The sequence below is a fragment of the Narcine bancroftii genome, chromosome 8 (assembly GCF_036971445.1).
Source record: "Narcine bancroftii isolate sNarBan1 chromosome 8, sNarBan1.hap1, whole genome shotgun sequence".
Lineage (NCBI taxonomy): Eukaryota > Metazoa > Chordata > Chondrichthyes > Torpediniformes > Narcinidae > Narcine > Narcine bancroftii.
The window spans coordinates 147,628,895-147,650,253 of NC_091476.1; the positions used below are offsets into that span (position 1 = coordinate 147,628,895).

The 21,359-nt window shown below is 40.3% G+C and overlaps 2 protein-coding genes across 6 annotated transcripts in view; one reads left to right on the plus strand and one right to left on the minus strand.

The window, feature by feature from the left end:
* LOC138741334 (nuclear receptor coactivator 7) overlaps positions 1 to 1,511 on the minus strand; it is a 90,412-nt gene extending 88,901 nt beyond the window's left edge. For 2 of the 4 annotated variants that reach the window (XM_069895220.1, XM_069895219.1), the window contains exon 1: positions 1,224 to 1,511. In XM_069895220.1, the coding sequence (XP_069751321.1) occupies positions 1,224 to 1,239 (16 nt within the window). In that variant the 5' untranslated portion in view covers positions 1,240 to 1,511. The remainder of the gene's footprint in view (positions 1 to 1,223) is intronic. The other 2 variants (XM_069895222.1, XM_069895221.1) reach the window with 1 other exon arrangement.
* A 193-nt stretch (positions 1,512 to 1,704) lies between these two features.
* On the plus strand, positions 1,705 to 20,260 carry mtfr1l (mitochondrial fission regulator 1-like). 2 transcript variants are annotated; one of them, XM_069895225.1, is made up of 7 exons: positions 1,705 to 1,942; positions 7,405 to 7,509; positions 9,336 to 9,460; positions 10,436 to 10,662; positions 11,363 to 11,690; positions 13,153 to 13,307; positions 15,351 to 20,260. In XM_069895225.1, exons 1-6 carry the CDS (start codon positions 1,823 to 1,825, stop codon positions 13,262 to 13,264), a joined length of 1,017 nt encoding a protein of 338 aa, XP_069751326.1. In that variant the 5' UTR covers positions 1,705 to 1,822; the 3' UTR covers positions 13,265 to 13,307; positions 15,351 to 20,260. The 2 variants fall into 2 exon arrangements, with proteins under 2 accessions (XP_069751326.1, XP_069751327.1); XM_069895226.1 differs by lacking the exon at positions 1,705 to 1,942 and adding an exon at positions 1,949 to 2,301.
* The last annotated feature ends 1,099 nt before the right edge of the window (positions 20,261 to 21,359 follow it).

Below are 21,359 nucleotides of genomic sequence, written 5' to 3' on the forward strand. Positions count from 1 at the left end.
ACCACCAGGCTGAGAAACAGCTTCTTCCCATGGCAGTGAGATTGCCAAATGACTGATGAAGTGTTCACACAAACTGTCCATGACTCAACTATTTATTTAAGTAATATTTATTTAAATATTTGTATATACATACTGTGAAAATGTATTGTTTGTCTGTATGTGTGTTTGCAGTATGTTGTACCGAGGAGTGGAGAACATTGCTTCATTGGGTTAAACTTTATGATAAACTTGAACACTCCCAAATACAGAACCCTTGCAGTAAGTGGATAGGCTAAACATCAACCAAGACCACAATTTGGCTCGGGTCTGATTGGTTCCTGATGAGTCATTTATTCATTTTATCAAGGGTGCTAGCAGAATAAGAGGTTCCAATTTTGCTCAGACATTTGAGATGCTAGAACTTTACCTCGTACAAGATTGTGAATTATATAACATTTTGATAGATTGTTTGTTTCACCTGGTCAGCAACTTCATTTAAGTTAACAAATTTATTTTCACAAGCAGTTGCATTGCAGAGATTTCTACCACAAACTATTTTTTAAAATGAAATATTTAAATGAAAATGTATTGAAACAAGAGTGGTACAACTTCCAAAGGTTTAAAGTGCCTTACTATAATGCTTATTTATGAAGTTGGAAGCACCATAGACAATGTGTGCACAAACAACAGTAAGATAATGACCAGATGGATTGCAGAAAAAACTGTAGATGCTGAAAATGAGAAATGAAAATAGAAATTGAATGAAATTCTCAGCTTGTCAGGCAGCATACCCAGAGACAAAAAGACAATGTTTCATCAGAAGGTCATTGAGCCCATTTAGGAATGGCCAGATCATTTGTTTCAGCAATAAAACTAAAGGACCTAGAGAGGCAGCAGGGAGTCCTTTGAACAATGCAGTACATTCATTTGAGAGGGCAGACCTGATGGTATCTCATTTGATGCAGCAAATCCTCTGAAATGCACTTGAATTTTGTTCGCTTTGTTTCTGGAATGCCATTTGAATCCACAGCATACAGTCACAGAAGTACGGTGGCTGCTACAGAACCATAATTTGCATGCAGAACTAGTCCTCGTTCTGAAGTACCAGTGCAGATTTCATGGATTGGTACTGAAAATTCTGAGATCACATACCACCTCCAAAGAAGGCATTCCCTGCACAGAAGACATTAAGCTACAAGCCAAAAGATAATCTCTAAATTACAAATCAATGTTTTTGCACTCACCCACATCCTGCTGCATTTTAATTAAGCTGTTCAATGAAAGTAATGGATTAGTATTTAAATGTGGTTCTCAAATTGCCAGATCCTGGGAAATACTGCATTCTACCAGATGCCGCACGATTTCTATCAGTGGTGTAAAAACAACGGGAAGGAAGCATGAACAAATCCTTCACTGAAGGAAACGTCACTCTGCACCGCCCATTATGCCATTAATACACAGGGCAACAATTCGCACATTGAGACCAAATACGATGCATTAACGCTGAGGCATCAGAATGGGGAAGGCAAAGAGCCGGCGCTGGGCTAACGACTGGGGGTGGGGTGGGGGTGGGGGTGGGGGTGGGGGTGGGGGTGGGGGTGGGGTGGGGGGGGTGGTGGTGGGGTGGGGGTGGGGGTGGGGTGGGGGGGGTGGTGGTGGGGTGGGGTGGGGTGGGAGGGGTGGGGCACAAGTCCGAAACAGCTCCGAGTCAGACTGCCATCCACCATCTTTGCTCGCCTCTCTCGGCAGCGTCATCTCCTCCGACTCGGACGCCCCCCATTGGTTCCGGGCGAGAGGGTGCGCCGGCGCGGGACCAATAGGAGAGGGCGTTGTTAGCAAGCCCATGGAAACGACTTGGCCAGCTCCCGCAGCGAGCGAGCGGCCGGGTCGCCAGCTGAAGCTTGGGGGCACGGAGCGCTCTGACCATCCGGATGTGCCGGGGCCCTCAGCGCACGGTGGCAAGGTACCGCTGGAGGCGATGACTCACCCGACTGGAACGGGAGGCCAAAGATCACAGCGCAAAGGCGCACACTATTGTTTAATTTAACTGCGCTGTGGTCCCACAGCGAGATTTAGAAAAAAAAATCCTTCGTGTACGCTTAATGATGAATGTGTAGTCAAAAGAAAACTTTTTAAACTCGTGGATTTAGCCCAAATGTACCATTGAGACAGTAACTCGAGCTCGACGGTCCCAAGTAAAATTCACTAGGCCTTTAGTAGGAATGGATACAAGGTTGAAAGTGGTTGAAGTAAAATCACAAGGCTGGGTCAGACAGTGACCTTTATGTAGCGAAGACACATAACCGGCGTTTTGCTCTCAAGGTAATGGACACACTTGGAAGGATGAGGGTCTCGTGTTGCTCCTACCTTGGTGAGGGTCTCGTGTTGCTCCTACCTTGGTGAGGGTCTCGTGTTGCTCCTACCTTGGTGAGGGTCTCGTGTTGCTCCTACCTTGGTGAGGGTCTCGTGTTGCTCCTACCTTGGTGAGGGTCTCGTGTTGCTCCTACCTTGGTGAGGGTCTCGTGTTGCTCCTACCTTGGTGAGGGTCTCGTGTTGCTCCTACCTTGGTGAGGGTCTCGTGTTGCTCCTACCTTGGTGAGGGTCTCGTGTTGCTCCTACCTTGGTGAGGGTCTCGTGTTGCTCCTACCTTGGTGAGGGTCTCGTGTTGCTCCTACCTTGGTGAGGGTCTCGTGTTGCTCCTACCTTGGTGAGGGTCTCGTGTTGCTCCTACCTTGGTGAGGGTCTCGTGTTGCTCCTACCTTGGTGAGGGTCTCGTGTTGCTCCTACCTTGGTGAGGGTCTCGTGTTGCTCCTACCTTGGTGAGGGTCTCGTGTTGCTCCTACCTTGGTGAGGGTCTCGTGTTGCTCCTACCTTGGTGAGGGTCTCGTGTTGCTCCTACCTTGGTGAGGGTCTCGTGTTGCTCCTACCTTGGTGAGGGTCTCGTGTTGCTCCTACCTTGGTGAGGGTCTCGTGTTGCTCCTACCTTGGTGAGGGTCTCGTGTTGCTCCTACCTTGGTGAGGGTCTCGTGTTGCTCCTACCTTGGTGAGGGTCTCGTGTTGCTCCTACCTTGGTGAGGGTCTCGTGTTGCTCCTACCTTGGTGAGGGTCTCGTGTTGCTCCTACCTTGGTGAGGGTCTCGTGTTGCTCCTACCTTGGTGAGGGTCTCGTGTTGCTCCTACCTTGGTGAGGGTCTCGTGTTGCTCCTACCTTGGTGAGGGTCTCGTGTTGCTCCTACCTTGGTGAGGGTCTCGTGTTGCTCCTACCTTGGTGAGGGTCTCGTGTTGCTCCTACCTTGGTGAGGGTCTCGTGTTGCTCCTACCTTGGTGAGGGTCTCGTGTTGCTCCTACCTTGGTGAGGGTCTCGTGTTGCTCCTACCTTGGTGAGGGTCTCGTGTTGCTCCTACCTTGGTGAGGGTCTCGTGTTGCTCCTACCTTGGTGAGGGTCTCGTGTTGCTCCTACCTTGGTGAGGGTCTCGTGTTGCTCCTACCTTGGTGAGGGTCTCGTGTTGCTCCTACCTTGGTGAGGGTCTCGTGTTGCTCCTACCTTGGTGAGGGTCTCGTGTTGCTCCTACCTTGGTGAGGGTCTCGTGTTGCTCCTACCTTGGTGAGGGTCTCGTGTTGCTCCTACCTTGGTGAGGGTCTCGTGTTGCTCCTACCTTGGTGAGGGTCTCGTGTTGCTCCTACCTTGGTGAGGGTCTCGTGTTGCTCCTACCTTGGTGAGGGTCTCGTGTTGCTCCTACCTTGGTGAGGGTCTCAAACCTGAAACGTTGATAGATATCTTTTTTTTGCTATATAAAGTACGTTGTTTGACCTGTTGGAGTTTCTTCAGCATTGTATTTTTACTTTTGTACAAGATGTCATAAGTTGTTGGTGGTAGTTAGAGTCACTGAGAACCCCAGTGTAGAAACAGCCCAACTTGCTCACGCTAATCCGTGTTCCACCTACATGCATTTGGCCCACATCCCTTTTAAAGTCATCCTATCGATGTATCTGTCCAATTTTTTTCCTTAAACATTATTGTAGTACCTGCCTCAATCACCTTCTCCAACAGCACATTCTACACAATGCCACCCTCTGTGTACAAAAGTAACTCCCCTCCCCCCCTCAAGTTCTTCTTAAATCTCTCTTTCCTCACCTGCATCACTGTCTGGAATGGAAGTGCTAACACTCAGGTCAAGATAAAACTCCAGAAGGATGTTAACTTGGCCTGTGTTGGCCTATTATTTTTATTTCACGTGCCCAAATTTGTCAATTTTAGCTTGTAATTGAGGGTTTCAGGAAGCAGGATCTCTTCCTGGAGCATCACCAACTAACTAGTTAGTTCTCCTTGCAATCCATAGGATTTAAAGAAATCATCTACATTGCATCATTTGCTGAACCCCCCTCCCCCAAATGTATCATTCATATCTGTAACAGTACTGGGAAAGTAAGCATGCTGCTTAAGTCAACGCTTGCATAAGTCAACACATCTAAACTGATGGAATAATAAACTAGGAAGTTATTTGCTGTTGACTTTGTAAGGACTTGGATGTTATGGGCTGATTTTTTTTTTAAACTTAATTGTGTTTTATTTCATTGTAAACCATGCTTAGTCTAAAATTTTGACTAACTGGGAATTGGCTTTGTTTTTGTATTCTGTTCCCTTTAGAACCCAGATTGGATTTGAATAAAATAGATGAGATTAAAATTATCTAATTTGTGGAGTAGATCCAGTTGCATTTGACCTTGACGCCTTGTTGAATGCAATAGTATAACACAAAGGAGGCATAAAGGTTATTCTTTTGGCCTTGTATTCTTCAGAGACAAAAGGAGGAACATAGAACCCTATTTACTAGAATTGTTTAAAAAGGCCATTTAAGGAATAATATAAAAATGATTAGAATTATTGTCAGGTTTGGGAGAGAAAAACTGCAGTCAAAATGTAATTAAATAATTTAACGTTTTTCAGAATCCACTAATCATTCCATTTTCTCCATTTATGCACCTCTTTCTTTTTAGTTGTTGATCTATTTCTGGCCATTGGTAAATCTAGAATGTAGATTGATGCTGTAGGTAGCAAAAAGTAGGTTATTTTTCTGCTTAATTTATAACATTTCTATGTCAAACATAAAAGTTTAGAGTAGGCAGTTTACCTGATACTTTTTTTTAAAATGTTAACTGCTTCTGGAAAGCCAGTTGAAATGTACAAATGGAGCAAATTGGACATCCTTGTCATTGGAAATACAAATATCTGTGTATCTAAGCATCCTGCTCTTGATCTGTTATTTTGGTTTACTGGGTGATTATGTGCTCGTGAAGTTGTTTCTTCATGTTCTCTTGACATAAAAATTAAATTTAGATATGCCTCTTGATAACAGGCCTTTTCAGCCCACAATCCAAAAGACCAATTAACTTACAATCCCTGTATGTTTTTGAATGGTGGGAAGAAATTGGAGCACCTGGAGGAAACCCACAAAGACACTGGAAGGATACAGAAAGTGCCAGATTTGAACCTGGGCACTAGCCTTACACTAACCATGACACTAATTGTGCCACCCAAGAGAAATATGTATCTAATCAAGTCAGGGAACTGGAATTTATTCCATTTAGAGTTTTCACTCTTTGGGTTCAGGAATGTACCATCATCAGTTGGGGCTTTGAACAATGTCAGCAAATGAAGTAGGTATGCACTGAAAGCTGCATCAAAAATAAGTTGATGTGGAAAATTCAAGCCATAATAAGAGGTTGGCAAAGAAAGACCATGACAATAAGAGAGGTTGACTCACCCTTGACATTCAGAATTCTCCCCTCCAGTCTGGGGGAAGGTCATCACTGATTTGACTCCCCGCTATGGTATATAAACTTTGTGGCTGCAAATGCAGGTTTAGTGGCTGAATATCTTGTAACAAATGGTGTCTCAAGGCCTTTCCATCATCTACAGGGTACAAACTAAGAGTGTAATGGGATACTCTCAACAAGCTGGATTAAGTTCAGCTGTAACAGTACTTGAGAAACTCAAATAACCTGCTTGATTGGTACCTATCCACTAATTAAACATTCATTACCTCCACCACTGATGCACAGTGGTTGAAATGTATTTATTCACCTGGACCATTCTGTCAGCATTTGGTGCATCTGTGCATTCTACTATATATATATTTATATATATATATATATATGTATAGACAAACTCATTATCATTTCCCAAACTTTTTGTTTGTACCACCAAGGTGTACACAAGGGCTTAAAATGTATGGGACAGTGTTGCCATCCACAAATCACCTTCCAAGATGCAATTTGTTACTCTTGGCAATATATTGCCTTTTCCTCCTCATCACTTGGTCTAAATCTAGAAATCTGGTCAGCTCTTTGGATGGAATACAGAATTACCCTCGTCTTCTCGAAGGTTTTTGAGAATGGAGAGTAAAGTTCAACTTTGACAGCATCTAGCTCCTGAAAAGTAAAAGGCCACAATGAGATATTGTTTTCCGTGTTTTCTTATTCACATAATTTTCTATTCCTGATTTCCATCTGTATAACTATAATCCGTTTTCTAACAAATACCCTTTGAGCCGGTACAGATGGCATAGGGTGTGGCACGGTTGGTGTAGCAGTTAGCGCACTGTCTTTACAGTGCCAGCAATCGGGACCAGAGTTTGAATCCCATGCTGTCTGTAAGGAGTTAGTATGCTGTCCCTGTATCTGTATGAGTTTTCAAAACCTACTGGGGGTTGTAGGTCAATTGGGTGTAATTTGGGAGGCACGGTCTCGTGAGCCGAAATTGCCTGTTACCATGCTGTATGTCTACATTAAAACTAAATTAATCTCTTGGTGCACTTTATTGATAGAGCTACGTGCTAGCTGGCTAGTTTGTTGTAGAAAAACCTGGTTAATCTTTTTAATTAGTTACTTCCATTTTTTTTTGCCAGAGTTAATACTGGTGTGTAATTTCTCAAGGTTTGAGTTCTATCATTTTTTTTCCGCAATTTGGCCTAACTGTTTGACAGTAGGCAGAGAAAAGGGGGCCATGTTCGGTCATTCTCTGACCCATAGCTGAATACATGGCAATGTCTGTTCAACTAAGTCAATATCATTTTGCTCCATACTTTATGGATGCATGATGCAAACGTTAACACATCCAATTTAATTCATTTTGTAACCAAGAAAAGTTGTTTACTTTGGAAGTTTTTTTTTGCTTTATTAATTATTAGTGAGGAAGACCGGGTGAGGTGAATGGTGATTCGTTACATGAAGCATAATTTCTATAGCTGCTTGTTAATTTGAAGTTGTTTACTGTTTGCTGTTTTCCAGATGTGTACTTTTTCATATTTGAAACTTCACCATCTTGCGTTTAAGCTTTAGTGCTTTGGGCAAAATGCTATCATTGTTCCAGCAGATTACACCACTCTTCTGAAAACAGAGTTTTGTGGCAATTTTTGTTTTACAGATGATTCCAATATGGCAAAATAAACCTTATGGATCTTCCCGCAGCGTTGTTCGAATGATTGGATCAAATCTTCCTTTGAAGCCATGTCCTAGAGTTTGTTTTCAGGTAACGCTATTTAAAATCCAAGACATGCATATATTTCTGGAAACACTGTTTGAAATGTCAGGAATTGGATCAAGATATAGAAACTTTGTTGCCACTGACAAAATGCCTTTTATTTTCCATATTGGTCCTTTTAGGAACTGAAAAATTGTGGCCAAGTTACTTGTTATTAAATTAGTATTTGCACATAGAATTCACTGTAACTGCTGTTGTAAACAACAAAACTACAAAACCACCAAAATCATGATGTACAGATAGAATTGTGACTCTTTGCACTGTTCTATATAAACCCAGAATTTTGAAAGCCTGGGATTTCTCTTTTGATAGCTGAAGCTTTTTGTGTATGTTAGAATAAAGATTTCCCAGGCAATAGCCCCAATGAGCACTTTTGATGGTCTGCCATACTTAAAATGATCAGCTTGCAGTAAATATTTATTCCATTTTATTTTCTCATTTGGTTATCTTTAATCGTATTTCATTGCAGAAATTCAAGGTGCACAACTATGAATGATTTATGATGAGCTTGTGTCTCAAAGGTTGGAAATTTCTTGCAAGGGCGGGTAGCTTTATGTCCCTCAACCAACAATGGAGCCATATTTGCTTTCCATTGTGAGCCATGTTGCATTCTGTCAGGGGCCAAATTTAGCAAAGGGGGGGGGGGGGTGATGATGAAATACTCAAGGAGAATTGTAAAATGGATCATTTTTAGATATGGCAAGGCCAGCTTCAGTGTAATGTAAACCTTGAACAGTAAACTGAGCAAATCTTTGCAAATGAATAAAAGCATAATGGAGGGGTGGTGTGTGGTCAAAGGATTTGTGACGATGCAGAATCAGCTTATGCAACTCGAGGGACAGGAATAGTAGATGTTGAAACTTGAAGGGGTAAAGGAGAAACAAAGCCTTGAGGTGCAATGTGGACTTCACTAAAAACTAATAACGGTCATTCTGTAAATATTATTTCTTTGAATTATGTTTATAGTGGAGAAAGACATGAACTGGGAAATAATGGACCAGTTACCCAGTAGCTGTTAAGAAACAATTAATATCTCCCATTCTGGATGGAGTAACCAACAGTTTTTTTTTGCATTTCAAAAAAAAATTTAAAGATGCATGATAGTTTTGTAAGATAGGTTTTGGCAGGTGAACAAACTATTTTGGTGAAAAATTTACAATAAAACACCTGGTATCTGGCATCTATGCGTATTGGTAGATGCTGGGTAAGTGAATGTTCCGATTGCTTGACATTGCACATCAATTTTAAACTTCTGTATTTTTTTTAACCTGTTTATTTTTTTCTTCTTCTTTGGTCAGTTGCTTGAGGCTGCTAGTTGCTTGAATTCAGGATGTGTTATGCAAAGGACCATGTCTGTGGATGTTAATTGAATGGACTTCCCTTGGAGATTTGAAGTCTCGTGTAAATTGTTTGCTTCTCAAGAAAGTGCATTTGATAGCAATTTATTGATCTGATATTTAAATGAGGTGAAAGGATATAATGGACATAATTTGGGAAATATAAATGTTTTTTAATCAAATATCACAGTACCCACAATTATCATGCCAGCATAAGGTATCTTCAGTATGAAATTAAAAACAACATTGCACAAATTAAGTTATTGGTTTTTGATTCATTGATTTTGAGCCTTCAGTAATGTCATCCTCCTCTGTGTACCTACATACTGACTAATGGGCAATTATTACGAGCATTTTCATTTAAAATGTATGATAAGATGGCCCATATCTGTAATTTGTTTGAAATTTCGGAGGGGCGGGGATACACTCATTTTGTTTGGCCTATTGCTTAAATGATTTTATATTTGTTTCCCTCAGCTTGTTCCTGGGCTCACTGCGGCAGAGTCGTTGAGTTCTGTCCATGGAAATAAGCCAGCTGTACCGACTCTGGCAGATGTTGCATGGATAGCTGCAGATGAAGGAGAAGCTTTCACCAGGATGAGGTATTAACTGCTGGGAATTAATCTGAATTTCCATAAACAAATAGATGGTGCTGCCAAATAAATAGGAACTGGAAAATCTTTTAATTTAACAGAGAAAAGGCATGGAGTGAACAGCTAAGCTGTTTGAAAAAGAAAGTGTTACTCAAGTGTTAAAATGAGTCTCCCTGGCCTCATATTTGTTTTTTTACTCTGGGTGATAAGGTTCCCAGGCCTCTGGATACCTGGCATTTGAAAACTGGTAAGATGGATTGAACCCTTAAAATTATTGCTTTGTAAATTCACCTAGTCTAAGGATTTTTTTTCCCCCATTTCCATGACTATCTACCACCCTAACCATCCTTCTCTCTAGGCAAAACAAGGGTTGTAAACATCCTTGTATTGGTCAGGATGCTCTATTTAATTTTTTTAAATTGGCAGCTTGATATTTAACATAATTTTCCTGCCTGACACCTGACCTGTTTTTAACAATCCCAGAACCAAATTGAGCAGAATCTTTTAATTTCTAGGTGTGGGTATCACACCTTATTCCTAATTTAATTACCCTTGAGAGGATGGTGGTGAACAACTTGAAAGACTGCACTCATTTTGATGAAGATGCTGGGTGGGAGCTGTGGGACTGCAACCCATTGATAATAAATTAATACCAAAATCTTTCCAAATCAAGATGATCTACAGCTTGAAAGAGGTGATGGAGACCCCGTGGTCCTGCTGCCCTTTTCCTCTTGGTTGTAAGGTCATGGGATTGTGAGGTATTTTTGGAGTAACATGGGTGAGTAACTGCAGTGCATTTTGCAGATAAGAAAATAAATAAAGATAGAAGCAGCCGTTTCAGTAAGAGCTTGGCATCACTGGTCCTTTGTCAAAAATTCCTGTTGAGCTCTCTCCACAATCTTCTGGGTCAATAATTTTTTTTGATTTTTATGACTTTATTAAGAAAAGTTACTTCTAAATGATGCATCTGGTTTTCAAATACAGAGCTGATGCCAGACCCTACAGAGAAGAATGGCATCCTACCCCTCTGCTTATAATGCACAGAAATTCATCAGTCCCTAACTTCCGAAGGGAAGGGAGGAAATATGAAAGCTTGAAGAAGCCTGGTCTGACTGCTCTGAATCACACAGTTGCACTTCAAGATGAACTGAGCCATTTGCGAGAACAGATTGCTAAAATAGTTGCTGTGCCAGAGAGCAAAATGGAGATAGGTGAGTTAGTGAAAGTATTGTCATGGCATTGAAAAGAATATTTCAGGAAAAGCTGATAACAAAAAAATTTTAATGAAATAATCTGACCCAAGTTGTTAGAGGCAAATTTGGGCTCTGACCATAACTGAATGGGGGTGGGGGGAAATTACTGAATTTTTAGATAAGTTGATAAAAATATTTTGCATGAATTTAAATGTGTCTGATGATCCTCACCCTATTGTTATTGTAAGGAGGGGAAATTAAATAATAAGATCAACAAGGCAGACTAGGTCCAGAGTTGGTGAAGATTGTAAGAGATTTGAAAACTTGGAACTGGTTAAGTGTGTTGAACGGGAAATTATAGTGGTGAAGTTAGTAAGTTGTATTTTCCCTGAGGGAAAATTGAAGTACCCATGAAGAGCATCTGCAATTAATGCATATTGCATATTTAATAGCCTTTTGGTGAAATGAATGGTGACTGCAGATGTGTGGGGTCAAAATATTTTGGGATGAGGATAAATGTTTGCAGATGCTTATTTTACCTGTGAGTTTTTATAGGAATGTAGAGTAACATGTCTAATCCCATTAAAATTAACTGGCCATATCCAGACACTAAACCACTGTTCAACTTTTTCTGCTTATGTCAGTGTATACAAGGGTAAAGGTCATCCAACCTGTGCTGGAGTCAAAGAGAATCTAAAATTTCCCTCTTGCCTTTCAGAATCTGCTCCATTTACACCAGAACTTGCTTCTCCTGATACATCAAGTGTCGCCTGCTCTTTACCAGATTTTGAATCTGCATATCCTCCTTTAGCATCCTTTACCCTAAATGATGATGTTCCAGAAACTGATGCAGCCGATTCTTTAAGCATTGCCTCGTTTTCCATGGCTGCTTCATCAAACTTTGACCTTGATTTTGAAAATAAAAGACCGGATACAACTATCAATGAAGAAGACGAAGCCTCCTGCCTATCAAAGTCCACAAGCTTTGCAGATATGATGGATATTTTGAAAGATATGAATAGGGTCAAATTAAACTCCTTACAGGGGTAAGTTGGAAGTAAGGGTAACGTGAGTGGATAATGACATCACCCTGTTGATATAATTAAATAAAGAGTTGAGTTGTTTGCAGTTTCAGATTGTTCTATAAAATGCTTCTCTGCTATTTTGGGAGAAACAATGTTTAGAGCATAGGAGGCCATTCTGCTCACCATGTCAACTCCAGCTTTACCAGAGCAATTCTTCCATTTACCATCCCATTCTCTGCAACTGGCAAATTTTTCTCCACCATTTAGTTGTTGTTTCAATTTGAAAGACAATGAAAGTTACCTCCTTCACATCTTTGGCAACTACATTCCAAAAGATTTGTGGGGTTAGTGACCAGGGTGGCACAGGCTTGTGGGCCAGAAGGGCCTGTTACTGTGCTACATTTATATTTTTTTAAAAATCCTGATTCCAGCCACATTGTACTTTTTGAAAATATAGTTTTCGCCTATGTCGCTCTTGATTCTCTTTCCCTTCATTTCATACCTGTGGCCTTTAGTCCTTGACCACTCCATTAAATAGAACAGCCATCAACTATCCACACTCTTATTTGGGGTATTATCAAATCTGCAAAGAACACTCTCTATAATGCCTTTTGTAACTTTAATCGCCCATCCCTGGAATCTTCTTTGCAAATCTTTCCTGGAGCCTCTCTAAGGCCTTCCTACAATATAGCAACCTGCAGAGGTCTGATGTAACACCAGAGTTCAGGACAATCTGCATGGAATCTCTATGTAATACCCATCTCAAAAAGCTCGACATTTTGCAATGCAAACATTTTTATTCCAAATAATCATTTGTTCATATCTAAAGTCATGTCTCTTCTGCAACAAAAATCTTTGTATCACTAGTACATTTAATTAGAAGACCCATCCCTGTTATTTGGTTATACTGCAGGGATGTTGAATATGCATCACTGCAGACCTCGGCAGAAAACCACAACCACACAATTTGATATGTACAAATACAAAATACCATAGACTGGGGGGGGGGGGGGGGGAAAGGGTGGGGGGGGAACTAGAACAAAAACAGAAAATTATTAAAAAATACTCATCAGGTCACAACCTTGAAAGGTTTGTTTAAACTCTTTGTTTTTGATGCTGCCTGATTTGAGTGTGCTCATGTCAAAATTCGCCAGGGTTTAAAAATAAAACACTGGATACTCTGGTTAGACACCAAGTGAGATTTCACAATGCTTCCTGACCTGCTGAGTGCACCCAACATTTTACTATTGTTATTTCAGATTTCCAACATTTACATCTTTTTGGCCTTTTCTCCATTAGCTATAATTGCTGAATTGGTTTGCAACTTGGATCTAATGTTGAAAGCAACCACAATTATAGTTTTGCAACTGACTGCAGGCTGTGCAATAAACATCCAGCAACAAATTTGTTTTATACATGCTTGAATTTAATTGTTGGGGCAAGTAATAATTACTGAAACTATTGCTGTATTGTATTGCTTTAGGTCCAGGAGAGGATCTCAGCTTTTGAGAGAGAATGACCCTTCAGTACTCATATCAGAAGCATTGAAGCGTAAGTTTACTGTACAGGACAGTATATTTATGAAGGAAGACTGATTTGCACAAGGTCTTCAAACATCATGTAGTACCCCCAATGCAAGTAAGTCTTTTAATTATGTATACTGAGAAAATTTAGTTTTTTTTTTAACTAAAACGATTACTTCATTAACAATTGACACAGCTCCATGATTCCATGTTTAAAAAAAATTTCTTCCTCTTTCATCTTACCCTTGTCTATTTCTTCAGTCAGCAAAAAAAAAATCTCATTAAATGTGGCTAGTGTATTCAGGAAGTGTTCATCCTGTTCATGGTCAGATTATCAAGTGAAAATACTGCAAGGGTGGAAATGTAGCTGAAAAGGCATCTGGTGCAGGAATAGTGATGCTTTCTGATAATTGGCTAGTGGTTTAAAGCAAAGATTGTGACCTGTAAGTAGATGACCAGTGTTGCTGGGGGTGGGGTGAGGATGCATGGGGAAAGGGAGAAAGATCAACAAAGGAAGAATCTGTTGCTTCTATTTGTGTATTGAGAGGTGTCCTGGGTAAACTTGTACCTCTCACTTGGTTTGTTTTAGATTGGTCACAGTGTTTGAGCTACCGAAAGAAAATAAGACACACACACTGAGAGCACTTCAGTTTATACAAATCTTTATTACAAATTCTAAAGCTGATATCAAACTACAATATGTAAGCCCTTCCCAATTATACTTATTAACTCCTGAACTAGTCCCAACTGCCGAAGCGAGGCAATGACTACACACTTGTAGTAGGTTGTCGGGGTGCCGGTAGCAGCTTCTCCACCTCCCTCGACCGGGACGTTAGCTGGACTCTAGAAGTTCTTCTTGCTGAGAGATGTTGCCACCTCTCGGAGAGTCTCAAACTTCAGCAGCGGGACCATGGCTTATATTATCCAAAAACTGCTTACCCAAGCACCTATTCCCAGCACAGTAAGAAAGATAAGCGAATAACGTAATTTTCAGCTTATCACTTTGAATACAATGGTTTATTTTGCATCAAGGCTAGGCCTCTGACAGTCTGTGACCAAAACAAGCAGGAAGATTAAATGTTCTTTGTGCACAGATGTCCTTTCGTCAGATAGCAGCATCTCTGGGCCCTTGGTGGAATTTAGCTTATGTCTGCTGATTCTTAAAAAAAACAAGCAGGTTGTCAGCCTTGCAGAAGCAAAGGATGCAAAAGTAAAAAACACGGTTTAAATCTTCCATTACAAGAGGTCAAATTTATTTTGATGTATTTGGAGCTCCCATCATTGGAACAGCAATTGATGAGAAATATTTAATGGCACTTCTTTCATTTTGGGGGTGGGGTATAGAAACATTGAGGTTTCAGTGACATATTTGTTATTTTTATGAAGCTAGAAAAAAATGTCATGGCCCAAGATTACTTTTCTCTCCAGTTAGTTAAATGTGAAAATGAATTTGATAGATTTCAGATTTATTGACAGAGTACATAGATTATGTCCCGTCCAACACTGAGATTCTTTTTCCTACTTATCAATAATTTTAAAAACTGTACTCAATGTACACATGTAAACAAATAAAGAACTGTAAATACAGAGAGAGGACAAAAAAAACTGTGCAAAATAAAGAGTCCTTAAATGAGTCCCTGATTGACTTTATTGTTGAGGAATCTTATAGAGGAGGTTTATACAGCGGTTCCTGAACTTAGTTGTGCAAGTTCTGTGGTACTTGTACCTCCTTCCTGTTGGCAGCAGCGAGAACAGAATGTATGCTGGGTGTTGTGGATCCTGTTCTCTGACAGCAGTGTTCCTGTAGATGTTCTCAATAGTGGGGAGGGTTTTATCTGTGATGTCCTGGGCTGGGTTTACTATTTTTCTGCTTGGGGGTATTCGTGTCCCCAGACCAGACTGTGATGCAGCCAATCAATACACTTTCCATCACACATCTGTAGAAATTTGCCAGGGTTTCTGATGTCAAACCCCCACAAATTCCTGAGTAAGTAGAGGCGTTGACATGCTTTCTTCATGATGCCATTTTTATGTTGCATTCAGGGAAGATCTTCTGAGATAGTGACTCCATAGAACTTGAATTTGCTCACCCTCTCCACCTCTGATTCCCCCATTGTTGACTGACAATGTTTTAAAAATCATTTTGTCTTCCCATTAGGTTTAAAACCAGAACTTTTGATGGAAAACTGCAGCTATTTGGAAGGGACTGCTGTACCTCTGGGCACTTTGGTATGCCCTGTGGACCTTGCTACTTTAATATACAAAGATCGAAGCAAAAATGCTGTATTGATTAGGACAATTCCTATTCACTTTGCACTGTAATATTGCAGGTTGTGGAAACAAGGTTTTAAATGGAACAAATTTGTATTTGTGCCTTGACTGTAGAAAAACTTCCTTATCTGTTTTGCTTTTGAGGAGGGGGCATGAGTTAATGGGCTAAGATGATGGTCGGGATGGGGCTGGTTAAATACATAAATTGGGGATTTGTAACCAGGGCAGCGTAGCGGTTAGCGCAGTGCTATGACAGCGCCAGCGACCAGGACAGGAATTCCAATGTGGCACTGTCTGAGTAGTTTGTACATCCTCCCTGTATCTGTGTGGGATTCCTCTGGGCCTTCTGATTTCTTCCCACCGTTCAAAATGTACTGGGGTTGTAGGTCAATTGGGTGTAATTGGACGGCATGGACTTGTGGGCCGAAAGGGCCTGTTACCATGTTACCAAATTTATGTCTAAATTTTAAATTTAATGAATAATTAACTTAAAAGTATTTTCCATAGTTTGTTTTATATTCTGTCAACTAACGCAGAGCACTGAGATATCCATAAGAAATTTATTAGTGAGGACATTGTGGTTCCTTGATCTAATGTTTAAATAATGCATTTCTCTGTTTAACATCCTTGATTTTTACACCCCAATGTGCAGAATAGCTTTAACCTTTTCAGTTTCTGATGTCCTTTTCTCATGGCCCCTACCACTGAAGTTGGACAAAGTCTGCCATTCATAATTTATAACTGAAAGCAGCAGTGCAGTATTTAGCTGCTCTGTTGCAATTTTTGGAGCAAAATGTTGCAGGTAATGGTAATGTTACTTTTTTGTCAAAGTTAATGTTAAAATACAGATAGTCCCTGACTTACAATGGTCCAATGTACAATTTTTCAAAGTTACGATAGTTGAAATCTGTACTGTTCAAATTTTGGCTAGCAATGATGTTAGGTGTCTCCTGACAGCGCTGTATCGGTCCCCCACACTGATCCCACTGCTCCGCTCTTTCCTGAGAGCCCTGTGTCAGTCCCCACACTGATCCCACTGTCCTGCTATCTCCCCACAGCCTCATGTTGGTCTCCACACTGATCCCACTGCCCTTTTTGACTTGCAATTTTTTTTTGACTTAAAATGGGAGTGCCAGAACGTAGCCCCATTGTAAGTTGAGGACTACCTGTATCCTTGTTCTACGTCCATCCTCTGTTGCCTTCCACCACCTCTCTCCACAAAAGTTGAAAACACAATGCAGATCCAATGTGCGTTCAGCAGTTTTTCAATCCTATTTAACTGGATGTGGATCTTTGTTAAGGAGATGATATTGTTCTTGTCTGTTACACAGGCAGCAATTGGCTAGAATGTGAATCAGATGGTTTGATGCTGATAAGTCATATTCCAGTTTTGATCTTTGACAAGTTTTATTTTGTATTTGGTATTGAATTGCAATGCTTATTCACAAGATTTTTTTTACTAATTGTTGATTTTTGAATCCTAGCTACCACTTGTGAATTTAAATGTCCCTTGTTGCACGGTTTGGATTGTATAAATCAATGGTTTTCAAACTGCCCTCCCTAAACTCACTTTCCATCTTAAGCAATCCCAATGCCATAAGTGTTCTGTAAGTAGAAAGAAAAAGGTTGGAAAACCACAGTTTTTAAACATACCTAATTGACTCGTTATGTGCACGCTTTCATAACTCCAAAGGAAGTGGGCCATGAGAATTTTTCTCAAGCAAAATATTTCAGTAACAATTGGGTCTAGAGAAGTGGTTCTCAACCTTCCCTTTCCCAACCACATAAGCAATCCCTTACCAGTCACAGAGCATTTATGGCATAGGGATTGCTTAAGGTGGAATGTGAGTTGGTGGGTGGGGGGGGGGGGGGGCAGATTGAAAACCACTGGCATAAATGATACCTGCCTTAAGGTTAAGATGCATCTGACGTTGCAAAACACAGTGGCGTAAGTTGCAGTTTTAGCAGAGAATGTCACCTACTTGACATAAAACTATTTACTCAACTCTGTATTTTATGTTATAGTGAAGGACAGTGTTACAGCAGTCCGTGAAACTAAGTGCATGATGTATTTATAAAATTACTTAAAACCAGCTACAATTGACAGTGACTCGGTAAAGCTGTGAACATGATACAGTATAATGCAATTAACTCTGAACAAGAAAATGATGCGTAAGGATAGACAAACAGGCACTTTGCACGGTTTTCATGACTTGAGCTGTAGGAGTTTTATAGATCTAAAACCAAATAAAAGTCTCAATTCATATTTTACCTCTGCCTTGTATAATGTATTGGAAATATTTTGATCTAAATTATCAGTAGGCATTCCTGTGTAAATCTGTTTTGTTAATGTCTTTTGGAAGTTACTGATGAAAATGTAGGTGACAGGGAATCCATCTCCACTCTGAGAGATAATTAACCTATTACATGTTCTGACTGTAGTCACGCCAAATGTAAATCGCCAGTAAGTGATGGTGTTTAGGAGAAAGCTTGCAGAAGAACCATGTAACGCTATAGCACAGAAACAGGCCCATTTGGTCCTTCTAGTCTGTGCTAAACCATTTTTTTTTGCCTTGTCCCACTGACCTGCACCCAGTCCATAGCCCTCTGTACCTCTCCCATCCATGGTCTGTACCTGTCCAAATTCTTCTTAAATGTTGAAATTGAGCCCGCCTTTAGCATTGAGTTAGAATGTAACCTGGAGCTTGCTCACATTTCTGAATGGTGAGAATTGCACCATGGCTGCTTTCAGTTGAGCTAAGGATTTTGCTGGTTATCTTTGACTCAAAGACCAGAATGAATCACATGAACCTGTTATTTCTGACAAAAAAGGTAAGGTTTTTTTTCCTGGAACCATAGAACATTACAGTACAGAAGCAGGCCCTTTGGCCCTTCTAGTCCATCCATGCCAGACTATTATTCTCTCTTGTCCTACTAACCTGGACCCTGACCATAACCCTCCATACCTTTCCCATCCATGTACCTGTCCAAATTTTTAAATGTTAAAATTGAAACCGCATTCACCACCTCTATTGGCAGCTCGTTCCACACTCTCATCACTCTCTGTAAAATTTTTTAAAAAGGACCAACCTGGCTCAGAATTCTGAAAACTCAGAATTAACACTGCATTGGGGAATTTCCTGGTTCATCATGCTGCTAGGTTCTCTAGGGCAGCCATTCTCAGCCTTTTTTTTTACTATGGCCTGCTCAGGGCTCTGCTCAAAGTTTATAGGCCCCCTTACCTGTGAAGCAGTCACATTTAGTTGGTTTCTTCTGTCCTCCTACCAAACACATGGGAAAAAAAAACCCCAAAAATTATGATTTAATCCTCCCCCCTTTAAATGTGTTGTGGACCACACCCCCTTCCAAGAGAGCCATATGGCCCCGGTTGACAATGGCTGACCTAGACTTTCAGACCTTTGAGTGTTGGTGTCCATTCCTCACCCCAAACCCTAGATCAAGATCTTCTCAAAAGTGGATGGATTTTGAAATTTGAGACTTGTAGCTTACCTGCGCTATTTAAAAAAAAATATTTTTCCACTGTGCTTTTTAAAATAAATCTGATAGTTTTGCCTATTTCCAGTTGTTTATCCACTTTTGCTATGTAAGGTATCTGTAAACCATTATTCAGTGATCTAATTGAAAAGAATTAAAATTCAGGTCTGATCAGAATTGCTGAAAGTATTTGCATGAAGTAAAAATTTGATGATGTTTGGTGGAATGAGTCACATTCTTGTCCTTTCATTGTTCCTGGATTGAAAAGATAATTCTTTGGCTGTTTATATTTAAATAAGTCTGACTTGCAATGAGTTACATTAGGCCTGTTGTGGACACATTAGCCCAATACAATAATTTGACACATTGGACTTGAAATGGTGACGATAGAATTAATCTAGTAATGTATTGTAATGATCCATAATCCTGATATTCATTTATTCTCAACAAAGGCAGAAAATAAATTTCTTCCCTGCAATACATTACCCTTCCTATCCCTGATGGGCCCAGGCATTTAAGAGTGAATGCTGAATGGCATGCATCACTCCTGCGCTACCTGTTTAAAGCTCATTGAATTCACTGCCAATGTTCTTGTGTTCAACTTGCACCTCCACTCACTTCATTATAACCTATTTTAACTAACACTTTTAAGATTTTGGGAATGAGTTGCTCATCATGGTGCTTTGAAAACTAGTGATTTGTTTGTGGCTTTGCCGTGCAAAACAGCTGGAATAACTTTTCCAGGTATGGTTTTTTTTCCCCCCACCCTCCATCTCCCACTTTCAAACCTCACTCCCCACTTATTTTTTTTTTTAACTATAGAACCTTTTTTTATTAGTAACTATTTTTCATGTCAATGGACCTTTTAAAATTAATGTTTTTAACCAGGGAGCCAAGAAATCTTCAGAATGACTTTTCAGAGCAAGTGTTCCAAATGGAGAAAGCTTTGATTTTGTGAGGTTAACGTTTGGAGCCTAGGTACCTTAGTCACGCACTATTGAGATGCTGGTGTAACTGCAAACTCGTCCTGCATGTCTACAGTACCACTTTGGATTTGACGTGTGAGAGTTGCATATTTATTTAGAACTGTTTTAGTCTTTAAGTGATAAACTGCATTATTGAATGTTTATCTGGATTTAAGTGCTTGTTTCACACAATGTTAAAAGCAATAACATTTCAGCATGATTACAGTGAGGATGTCTATAGAAATGGTTTTCAACCTATGTGTAAAAAAAAAAAGAAAGTTTTTAAGCATTGATATTTCTGAAAACACCAATAAAAGAAATCAAATATTTTGAGAAATCTGTATTTATTTAGTTATGTCTTGAATATTTAATAATACCTTTACCACCCAACAAAGGCGGCAAGCTTAGTGGTGACAGGGACTGGGGATCTAATCCACCGCTATCTGTCAGGTATTTGTATGTTCTACCCAGGGCTGCCTGGGTTTCCTCTACGTGCTCCAGTTTCCTCCCATAGTTCAAAAGTTACCATTGGCTATAGGTCAATTGGGTGTTAATTGGGCAGCAGAGGCTTGTGGGCCGAAAGGCATGTTGCCACCTGTATATCTAAATCTAAAAATTAATTAATTATTTAGCCAGTATCTCAGTACATCCTGAATTTTGGGCAGATGTTAGAGAAGGTTTATTCTCCCACCAGGTGCTGAAGTTAACAGGGACGGGAGACTTGGCGGGGGGGGGGGGGGGGTGTCTCCCTCCGAAAACGGAGAATATTTGCACGACATTTTTAAAATTCAGTTATATTTCATTTATCCTACCCCCACCTCAAACATCCACCCTCCAAAATCACTGCAACTCAACTGTATTTAGTGTAAACGCCCTGAGGTAAGTATGCAACCGTTGCAACCGTGTCTGCCTGTCCCGCATCAGACTTGTCAGCCACAAACGGGCCTGCAGCTGACGTGGACGTTTACCCCCTCCATAAATCTTTGTCCGCGAAGCCAAGCCAAAGAAGATGCTAAGTTATTATGGGAAATGAATGCGACTTATTTGTAACATCCATATGTTAGCATTTAGGTTAAACGTTCATTTCAGATTTTTTTTCTCTTATTTCTGTAACTGATTTTAAATTGTGTAGATAGAAAGTTCAGATTTATTGTCTGATTTTGTCTTTTTTTCTTGCGGGCCAGTAGTTTAAAAAAAACTGTACTCAAGAAAAGAAATGGACCAAAGAGAGAAATGTAAACAAACTGCAATACATAAAAAATATTCAGTAATAAATAATGTGCAAAGTCCTTAAATGAGTGGCAGTGGGATGTAATGTTTTGGCTTGGGAACTGAATTTCAATAAGAACTTGCAGTAAATTGTATGTACCAGTTGAGGGCAGTATTTCACAACACTGAACAAAAATGTGCCATCAGTAGGCTTGAACAATATAGGA